Genomic DNA, 11,507 nt, shown 5'->3' with positions numbered 1-11,507 from the left:
GACACTTAGGAGTCTAACCAAAACATTGTCAGGAACAAAAAAAGAAAAAAGGATCACTCAAATTTGGTGCTTTAGAATTCATCATATTGTTAATTGAAGCAAAAGATAGAATTCTGGCATGGTACTTAAGCTCCTTTACACAGCTTCTCCACCACTCAAAAATACATTGGCCACCTGAAGAAGCCTGTTCACCATCTCTAACACCTATTTTCTGAAATTGCTTACAGTTAAAGATATACAGCTTTTCACAGGACCTATAAACCCTATGCAGACCTCAGAATTCTTGTCAAAAAAAAAAAAAACATCATATGAGGCCACACATATCAACCAACAACCTAAAACTGGTTTCGGGCTTGTATTCTACACTTTCCGTGTTTATCTGCTGCATCCTTGGGACTTACAATTCCATCGACATTAACAACTTCTGTTCGCTCAATACATGTGATGAAGCCGCAGCCTTGACAACCTGCACCACCAAGACAGAGATGTACCCGGTAAACATTTTGCACGTAACAGCAAGCAAGATGCAAAAATGGATCATATACTAACCTCAAAACCAACCTTCCTGTATAGATCAAGGGCAATTTTGTTCTTTTCATTTACGTGAACAAATAGCTCCTTCATACCTGGTCAAAATTCAGAAAGAAAAAAAAAATGTTTACATGAGAAAAAAAAAAAAAAAAAAGGCAAGTTAGAGAAATAGAACACGAGCACCTTGTGACATAGCAACATCAGCAGCCAAGTACAACATGTTTGAAGCAATACCCTGGCGTCGAGCATACTTGGCGACAGAAACATTTGCAATATAAGCATATCTATGTACATCAAAGGGTGCAAAGAGACCTGATTGCCTTTTCACTTCCTGGTAGCAAAGAGAAAAAAGAAAATGAAATTTAAAAGCTTAGCATACAGATCAAACATCTTATCCAATCCCCTCACTTATTGGGAAAAATGGTCAAACTTTCATCTACTTCGTGCTAATTTGTCCCACTATAATTTAAAAAAAAAAAAAAAAAAGCGTATATTTAAAAGAAAGATCCAAGTTTCTACCCCAGGATATGTCTCCCCTTGTACAAACAGTCGGATGCTAAGATCCAAAGTTCCCACCACACTGTTTAGAACTGTTCTTCTTACATTTTTCTCTTCCTTCTTCACCTGAAATGTTTAAGGAAAAAGCTCTGAGCTAACATTATATTATAATTATAATCCAATAATACCATATATGAAGATAGAAACAGCCAGCCTCTGAGCCCCATTGACTAGCCAAGGCAGAAGCCAAGAAACGAGGTCAACATAAAGCACTATGTCATTAGAAATGGCATATAAGTGGAAATGAGCCATGAACTCAAGCAACCCACTTTCAAATTCTCGAATTGCAAGGAAGTATCCAAATAGACAATTGTATATCTTGACCATGAATGGCAGTGTAAATAGGCCAAAATAAGGAATTCACACTTTGAAGCACATTATGAGGACGTAAACAAAATGCCGAGTGACTAACACAGCTATCCTTTCAAGTTGTATCACCACTAGGAGACTCACTTGAACCTTAAAATGCCGAATTCCAGCAAAAGTTGCTGGTTTGCAGCATACCAAATTTTCATCATCTCATTTTCTCTTTATGACATAAAGTGAGAGAGAGAGAAGAGGGTGGGGGGGAAGGATGAAAAAGAAAGGGAAGTTTCATTAAAGAACATAGAATAGGATGTTTGCTTTCAAGTATGAAGCCACTCTTCATTCCTGGAAATTCCCAAAATTACTTTAGTACTATCCAATATGCTGACTCTTTCTTAACCTACTGAAGCCTCAGTTTTAAGACATTGATCCTTTCAAGTCCTGGTATCTTTAATTGATTGTAAATTTTTTTTAGATTTCTCCACCAAAATAAGAAAGCATTATTGTATTATTGTTATATTCTTACAGTTAAGATGGACTCCACGTCAATTGTGCGCATGCTTGCAACCATTGTAAGGCTTGCAACCAATGAGTTTTTTTTTTTCCACCACTTTATCATTTTATTTTAACCAGCAATATGCACTCTGAAGGGTGTAGGGTGCACCAAATAGCACTGCATTTACATCTCTAATCACCAGCAACACAAATGAGTAAGATCTGGAGTCATGGACTTGTAGTTCATATTCTATAGCTTTTTTTTTATAGCAATAAACATATCAATCTTGGCAAAACAAACTGCAACTAAGTTGTATCTTTATGGATATATTGTCTGTTGATTTCTTTTACACACATTCACAAGTAGTCATGGAATTCATTACCAATAGGACATGCATAAAAATGCTAATATTCATATCATGATAATGACAAAATGGTACAATTACTCAGATGCCAGTTCATATGACACCAATATGTCAGTCATCTATTTATTGAACTGCCTAAGCATGCAATACACGTTGAAGAAGAAGAGCAAGACAGGTACAATAAGGCTTGATCAAAAGTAGTGATGCTTACTGCAACAAAACAGAAACACTTCAGTGATTTACCATCCTGCCCAGAACATCTTCGCTTTAGAGCATAGAATTCCTGCAATCCCCAAAAGAGACAAAACCCAACATATCATAAGGCAGTCATCTCATAAATTATAAAGGGCAATGCAAATGGTCAGATAGACAATAGAGGAAATTCAATAATTGAAGCAAAATATATGGAAAGATATGATGTACAAGTATTTGAAAACAAAAAAAAAAAATCACAAAATAAATATTTCTTTTATATTTTTATTAACAAAAAGATATATACTAATGAAATATTCCCATGCAGTTGATCTTCTTAATATAATCCAACCTCAATAGTTATCATATATCAGCCCTATTGCACTTAAACAACTAAAAGAATTTCCAACATACTAATTGCTACTGGTAGTCCACCACATAATCATTTCAAGCCTCAGAACTGGGAACTCAGTCAAGCACTAAAGAAGACAATTGAGAAATCAAGAAGCAATTCCCTTCAAGCCAAAGTTACTAAGTATAAGTCATGCCTCAAGTTTTAACCATGAAAGTCTAAAATACAAGTAACTAGAACAAACTGTCAAACCTTTATGTGATATAGTTCCAATCATTGAGATCAGAAGAAACCAGAATACTTAAGCAGCTATATGATAAGCTCACTACAACATCTAATGAATTCTAATAACTAGAATCAGGGAATCGACTCACCAACCCATTGGCACAAAGACTATGCAAACCATCTATATAAAAAGGAAGTACTAAATGCTCAAAGCCTAAACCGCATAGAGCAATAACTCATGAATCAGGAAGAATCATCATTATACAAACATGACTTGCTGGAGAAGCAGTTAAGGGGCCAAGTGGGATTATGTACAGAAACTATATAAAGTGGTTGATTCTCCAAACTAACTGAAAAGCTTAACAACCAAAGTGGTGCTAAACCTCTTGCAATAAAAGGTCAGATCCAACTTTGAAGCACAAGATTCAAGCAACACAAATGGTAGGGATTTACAGACTCTTATCTTTGATTTTTAAGAGGCTGTTTACAGGCCACAAACTATGACATAATGGCCAGCAGGCAAGAACTTCACCAATGCCAACTTTCAAAGTCTAACACAAAGCACAAGGCTCCAACATCATGTAGGTCTATGGAAGGATGATGATGCATGCAATATTACCCCCATAAAGAGGCTGTTTTCCTTGCTTAAAACCATGGCCTAACAGGAAATGAGTGAGTGAGCACTTGACCAGCATACCAAACCCAATATTCATTGCTAAACAAGTTATTATTGAAAATTCAATAAGGTTACCACTCATCAAGCACTATGTTCAGAGCTGAAAAAAACTCCCCTAAATTAGTATTTTAACATCAAAGAAACATTTAATAATTGACTGAGATACCAAAATGATACATAATACAACACTCACCTGTTCTGCATACTTTCTTTTGTAAGCATCAACATGCCTAGAAGATGACAGAAACATGAGAATTACTATTTCAAAAAAGAAAAAGACTTCAGACTTTACTTACATAGCTAGGAGTAAATTGTGTCTAACAATTGTGTGTTGGAAAGAGCCATGGAGTGGAAAAACACAACAAAGTTTATCAATAAATAAAAGACTCATGTAAACAAATTGCATGCAGAATACTAACCTCATACCGGACAAGGATTCACAATGAGCTTCTGCTCGTAGCCAAGACGCTGCCTGTCATTGGAAACCAGACAAGGTGACAAGAAATATAAAGAATGTCAAAAAAAAGGAATGAGATAAAATCACATCGAAAACACAAAAAAAAAAAAAAATAATAATAATAATAATAATAAGGTAAGGAGCTAAACCAACCCAATATTCTTCAGCCAGCATAGCCTCACGAGCAACAAAACGACCAAAGCTATGCTTTTTTAATCCACAGTGCTCCTCAGTTGGCTGGAGTCGATTAAATGATAGTTCAGGTAGCTTGTGCTTTGTGCTGTCGCTCTTAGAGAGAGGTGAATGGTGGATACTTTGGTCATTATTACAATGTACTTCAAGATTTTTCCATCTATCATATGAAACATGAAGTGTCTCCCTGTGCAAGGTTAATAACCAAAATAAATAAATAGTTAAAGAAACAAACAAATTTATCACATAACAAAATTGAAAGGAATATCCACTTTTGGACAATTTCTTGGAATCTTTTCTACAATAATAATATGTTATAGGCTAGGATCGCGTCAAAGGCATAGAAACTTAGGAATACAAAACGAAGCTTTTCTGGAGTGCTTCTTCTCCCCAAATGAAGCGTTTTTGTGGAGTGCTTCTTCTCCCCCAAATGAAGCGTTTTTGTGGAGTGCTTCTTCTCCCCCAATCTTCCCTTCAATAGGAAGCCCAAAATACAAATTTCCCAGATCTCCCTTCTTCAAATACATAGATACCTATTTATACACATAATAAAACTACCCACTACTCCAACTACCCCACTACCTTAAACTACTCTAACTACCTAAGGAAGTGGTCATCCCACTACTACTACTTCTACCACTATAATAATAATAATAATAATAATAATAATAATAATAATAAAGTGCCCCATGATCATGGTTATATCATTGCCGCACCCATCAAAATCACCTTGTCCTCAAGGTGATAATTAATGAGACGTAACTCCAAAGCTTGACCAAATCTGCTTCTGTATATTATCAAAGGCATCCTCTCTAAGCACTACTAATAATAATAATCTCTCTTGGACTAGTCTTGTGGTGAACCGATTTCCTTGGCGTGACTAATTAATCTACAACAGCAAATTAATTGAGTCAGCAGCAACTGTTGATTTTGGAAGCAATTCTGCGCAATTCTTGGTTGGCAGCCGTTGAATGATCCATGGCGACACCATGTTCCCTAGCTTTCTTTTGTCAATTCTGGGGATTAGTTTTGTTCGCCGGCAGAATTTCGCTTCGGTCAGCAGTGCAACTGGTTTGGTGGTAGCGGGTGCAAAACTGTTGAGTGTTGTTGCTGTGATTTTTCTTCTTTTTTTAGTTTTTTCCTTTCGTTTTGGGAACAAGCCTGAAAATAATTTTTTCAGGATGATACTCTCAACTGAGCTATCCTCGCAGGGAAGTAACAAAGTCTGATATGGATTGTTCGCCCATGACGACTGGCTCTGATACCAAATGTTATAGGCTAGGATCGCGTCAAAGGCATAGAAACTTAGGAATACAAAACGAAGCTTTTCTGGAGTGCTTCTTCTCCCCAAATGAAGCGTTTTTGTGGAGTGCTTCTTCTCCCCCAAATGAAGCGTTTTTGTGGAGTGCTTCTTCTCCCCCAATCTTCCCTTCAATAGGAAGCCCAAAATACAAATTTCCCAGATCTCCCTTCTTCAAATACATAGATACCTATTTATACACATAATAAAACTACCCACTACTCCAACTACCCCACTACCTTAAACTACTCTAACTACCTAAGGAAGTGGTCATCCCACTACTACTACTTCTACCACTATAATAATAATAATAATAATAATAATAATAATAATAATAAAGTGCCCCATGATCATGGTTATATCATAATATGATTCTATATTTTTATTGTCTTTATCTAGGACCTCTAACACTCAGCTGTAATATGTGAAATGGGAAATTTGTTTTAAAACCTCAACTCTCAAAGAGGAAAATATCATTTTCCAGTTTCCATTAATGGCAGGAGTAAATGTATAATTGTAGGATCAGATAACTGAATGAATCAAACCAGTCCTAGAAATAGATCTAACTTAATCTGTATTTCATACTATTTACAACCACTCAGAAAAACTATCCAGCTAATGACTATATGCATTTCCTAAACTACAAAACTACATAGATTTTGCCTATGCCTTTTACTAACAGTATATAACACAGCAATTTCAGCCAACCCAAAAGAAACATGTAAATTGATATTAAGATTGTATCCAGTTAAGAAACCCATTTTTGCAGTAAAGATTCTTGAATACCACCATTCAGAATCAAATAAACAGCAAAGAAAACGAAACCAAATTGCGCAGTGATTAATGCTTAAACTTTACTCTGCTGTGCAGCAACTGAAATCACCATTTTTTTTTTGCGGAGTATTTAATTCTTAAATTTTACCCATTTTCGGCGCAGCAATTAATTCTTAAATTTTACCCAGTTATGCAATCGCAAAACCCAGGACACAATCAATATCATTTCGCAAGAAACTCCAAACAGCAGCTAATGAATTCATAATTATAAATAATAAAAAAAAGTCATAAATTAAACTTACCTGCTAAACATGTTGACCACCCCAAGGGAGTCATACTTAAGTTGTTTGGGCATAAACCCGCCGAATTCATCCTCTCGAAATTTCAAGCGCGGTAAGAATTCACTCCTCAGCACCATTTCTCCTCCTCCTCTCGTTCTTGAGAAGGAAAAAAGAAAATTATGGGTTTTGAAATTTGATATATGGGTTTCGATTTTCGAACAACCAAAAAGCTTAGAGCAAAAAAATGAAATAAAGTATTAAAAACGGGAATTAGTTAAATCAAATATGGTGACAACTGACGAACGAAGATTTTATACGGAATATCTACAACTACAAGCAACGAAAGTAATTTTTTAAATTTTTTTAAAAACTAATTTTTTAATTTATATTAAGAAGGACTTTATTTAATTAAGAATTTCTTTGGAAATATGAAAAATGATTTTTAAACAATATTTATTTTTTTAAAATAATTTAATTTCTAATGTTTGGTTGAATGTTAAAAAAAAAATTTGTTTAGTTATTTTTTTTAAATGAATATATTATTTGTTATAATAATAATAATAATAATAAATTGTTGTGGTGATCGTATGGTAGTGGTGTGGTGGTATGGTGGTGGTCGTGTTAGTGGTTGTAGACTTGTAGTGGTGCGGTGGTTTAGTAGTAGTTATCTGGAAACTTGAAAAGATACGGGAGAAATCTAGAAAATATATTTCAAATAAAAATTTAGGAAAATAATTTTTGTCAAATTAGGTCCTTTTTTTTTTTTTTGACAAGAAACAAATCAACTTTCATTATCATAAATCAACGTACTTACAATAAACAAAGGTAGATCATTAAACCAAAGCACACGATCAGACATATAACGAGATTCCCTAGCTAGTAAATGGGCAACCTGGTTTGCAGACCGTTTAACATAATAGAAATGCAAGTCATCTATAGACTCAGTAATAACCTTAATATCGTCAATAATGAGATCGAAGTAGGACTCCCCCGTATCTCCACGCAGCGCATCATAAACCACTTTCGCATCCATCTCCACATCCACCCCAGACATCTGCAAATCCTTCAGCCAGCTCAATGCCTCTCGAATCCCCAGGCTTCCGCCATTTGGGCATCCCGACCCGGCCAAGAAGCCACCATCAGAATCTCGTAAAACCCAGCCGAAGCTCGATCTTCCACTGTCTCTATCGAAAGCGGCGTCAATATTCAGCTTTATCTGTGCCCCATCAACCCGCTGCCATCTCTGCATCCTTCTATTTGCCACTAACATTTCACCGTTATCGTCCTTCTCATGCATCTTGCACAACCCAAACCAAAAGTTTTGAGCTAAAGAGAGAACCTTGTCCACGCAAGCTACGCCCCCGTTCCAAACAACTTCATTACGAAAATGCCATAAGCTCCAACAAACAACCAAATTAAATCGTAACCGGTCAGCATGCAGAACCAAGAACAAGCCCTCAAAGCCCTCTCTCACCGATTGCATAGTTGTATCCGCCAGTCTCACACCCACTCTCCGCCAACACTTCCTCGCCAGTCCACACTTAAAGAGCACATGCACCCCCGTCTCCTCCGCCACCCTGTAGATTTGACAAATCGCCGAGCACATTACTCTTCTCCTTCGCAATACATCCGTCATAGGCAAACAACCTCTGCACGCCTGCCACACGAATGCTTTAATCTTAGGCGGTAGTCTCATCCCCCATACATCCGTCCACCCTAACCACCCCTCCCCTACAAAATCTCCAACTAAAACCCTATAACAGCTCTTCACCGTGAATCTCCCCCTTTTAAAATTTTGTTGCCTTACCGAGATATTATTATTTGGAATCAGCCTCGTAACATTTTTTCAGGCATTAATTTGATTTCCAACTCCTTGTTTCATTGTGTTATACTAACTTTTTACAAATTTTACCACTGGAACTTATTGGTTAAAGTAGTAGTATAATTAGTCAGTTTTTCCGGGGTTTGAGAACATGATGGATCATAGCCTAGTCCGACTTTATCTCCTGCGGGTTTTTTACATACTTACCATTTTATCCATTATTTTGGATGAATGCGTAAATGATGCAATTACTTTCAAAATGTTATGTTCTCTAACCTCTCTTGCTTTGCACTCTTCTTGAAGTTGAACATTTTCGGCTTTCAAGTTACTCATTTCATTTAGAGCATTTAGCAATTTTCGTGCTATTTCTTTCTTTTCAAGGATTAATGCATTATTGCGTTCTTTGATTTGAGAATGAGTGGCCATGTTTTCTTGACAATCTTTCATAAGACTTAGAAACGATTCTTGGTTCTTGAAAGAAGTGTCAATTGAGCTAAAGGAACTAGAAGATACCTCTTCGTCGGTTTCGTGCGCCATTAAGCATTCTTCGTGTTCAAATGTTTGGTTTACTAAGCATAATAAAGCGGTATCTTTTTGTGATGCATCACTCTCATCGCTATATGATTCTTCTGCCTCACTTGTCTCTAATGGGTCACTTATTAAAGCCTTTCGCTTATCCTTCTTGAATCTCTTCTCATTCGGCTTATATTCTCCCTGCGAAGGGTTGGAAGTATTCGAATTTTTGCTTACCTTGGGGTGTGGACATTCGGCCATAAAATGTCTTGGTTTCCTACGGTTATAACACACATTTATGTTTTCCTCGACTGTTTCTTTCTTTGATTTTCTAGCTTCCTTGGATGAGCATCCATGAGATGATCTTTTGGCGTTGTTGTTTTGCATAAACTTCTTACACATCCTGAAAAATAAAGCAAATTGTTCGTCAGATAAAAAATCACTATTTCCTACTGACCTGGATGTGGACGGTTGATCGGCCATTAATGCAGATGTCTATTCATCACGTTCTTCTTCGATTCTCGTCTTCATCTTGAACTCGTATGCCTTGAGATCACTAAAGAGTTTATCCATAGATAACGTCATTAGATCTCTATGGTCTCGCATTGCGATAACCTTCATATCCAGCTTGAAGGTAGTCCTCGTAATACTTTGAGAGATATTTCTTTCTGAGTGATGGGTTTGCCTAGATCATTGACCTCTCCTAAGATATTGATCAAGCGAGCTTCCATATCGGTGATGCTTTCATTTGGGAGCATTTTGAAGTCTTCAAACCTTTTCATGGCGATTGTTAGCTTGTTGTCCTTTTCTTGTTCGTTGTCTTCTCTATTACTGATGAATGTATCTCATATCTCTTTTGCGGTAGTGCACTTTCTAATCTTTGGGAATATGGTGTCATCTACTGCCTTGAACAAAATATCTTTGGTGATATTGTCCAAATTATTTTGTGATCTATCTTCGGTAGTCCACTCCATTTTCGACTTTGAAATATATTTAGGAGCATTAGGATCTAGTACAACAGCAACATTGGCCTTCATTATCAAGATAGGTCATTCCGTGATGACTTTCCACATTTCATCATTTAGAGCAGATAAGTGCACCTGCATACGTATTTTCCAATCATCAAATTTGTCAAGAGAGAAAAGCAAATTTGAGCAAGAACCATGTCTCTCTTCATTTTGAAGTTTTGAGATTTGTCGAGCAGTCAAGATTGACTCAAATAGACAACCGCTCTGATACCACTTGTTGGTCCCGAAAGGGTGGAGAAAAGTCTAGAGGAGCGGCGGCGGGATGCGTAGTATATTTGCAAACAAATAATTCTCGGAGTACGAATTATCGATCCACAGGGAAGTGGTTGTATCAAGCACTAGTTACTAACTTATTCATTAGAGCTAATCCTAACAATTACTTAGATGATTGATTGGCATAAAATAAATAAAATGAAACAGAGGTTCAGGATTTTGAAAACAATAAGAGAGAAGATGAGATTCATGGGATTCAAGTATTTAATCACCTAGTGCCAATTAAAGTTTGTAATATTTAGTTTGGAATTAAGACTTGTATGGGAATGCAAAGTGGAACAGAATTACTCCCGTAATTTCTACCCCTAGTGAATTTCCACTCCCGTGGCTTAAACACCCAATAAGATCGAAGATCAGCATTCAATTATTCCCAATTACTACCATCTCCCAATGCGCAACAATCTAGAATAAAATTCCCCCAATAAATTATGTTTTCCCAAGGTCCAACCATTAGGTGCAATCGTGTGTGCCCTAATTTATGCCCCAACTCCCATTGGTGACACAAACATGGCTATGAAGCTAGTAACTATGGCCATTAATTACAAGCATCAAACAATATTATCACGATTGCAACACAAGTATTAAACCCAAATAATAATATATTAAAGAAACTGAGAGCTCAGGCACATAGGTTCATAAACACTTTTACCCAAGAATCTCTAAAGAATTTAGCTAAGCATGGCTAAATTATACATAGCAAATATAAATAAAAAATTACAAATCATCAAAAGAGTACAAGAATTAACCAGACGATTTTCTCAAATCTCCCTAGTCTTCTTCTTGCTTTCCAAGACAACTTGTGGCTCTTGATTTCTCTCCTTCTTGTCTCCAAGAATCTCTGAATTCTAAACTATGAATTGTAAGTTATCTATTCTAATTATTTACTCTAAACTAAACTACTTGTCTTCATTAGGGTTGAGGAAGGTGGGATTTTATAGTAGGTACAAAGCTGGGACGAAATAGGAATTTTCCTAATTTAATTTAGGAAGTTTAGCTTTGAAATGATTAGGCAATTATTGTAGCCATCTTGCTTTGGAATATTGCCATTTTAAATTAGGAAGTTTCTAAAAATCGTGCCCAGTGCAATAGGTATGGTTTGAAAGCTTATTCTGACCATTTTCTCTTATTAGCTAGACTTTGATGTCTTCATAAGAGTTGTAGCCCTTC

The 11,507-nt window shown here is 36.3% G+C and overlaps 1 protein-coding gene across 2 annotated transcripts; it reads right to left on the bottom strand.

Annotated features, from left to right (window-relative positions):
• Positions 1-38: 38 nt before the first annotated feature.
• LOC109160134 lies at positions 39-6,996 on the bottom strand. 2 transcript variants are annotated; one of them, XM_019308315.1, is made up of 10 exons: positions 6,726-6,996; positions 4,311-4,536; positions 4,120-4,172; positions 3,894-3,930; positions 2,467-2,538; positions 1,051-1,155; positions 715-862; positions 550-626; positions 398-466; positions 39-335 (listed from the first exon to the last, which is right to left on the bottom strand). In XM_019308315.1, the coding sequence occupies exons 1-9, from the start codon at positions 6,839-6,841 to the stop codon at positions 398-400; spliced, it is 903 nt and encodes a 300-aa protein (XP_019163860.1). In that variant the 5' UTR covers positions 6,842-6,996; the 3' UTR covers positions 39-335. The 2 variants fall into 2 exon arrangements, with proteins under 2 accessions (XP_019163860.1, XP_019163859.1); XM_019308314.1 differs by having other exon boundaries at positions 39-466.
• Between the last annotated feature and the right edge of the window lie 4,511 nt (positions 6,997-11,507).

The sequence above is a fragment of the Ipomoea nil genome, unplaced genomic scaffold (assembly GCF_001879475.1).
Source record: "Ipomoea nil cultivar Tokyo-kokei standard unplaced genomic scaffold, Asagao_1.1 scaffold2845, whole genome shotgun sequence".
Classification (NCBI taxonomy): domain Eukaryota; kingdom Viridiplantae; phylum Streptophyta; class Magnoliopsida; order Solanales; family Convolvulaceae; genus Ipomoea; species Ipomoea nil.
The sequence above is the reverse complement of the archived record's forward strand: the minus strand, read 5'-3'. Positions and strand labels throughout refer to the sequence as shown.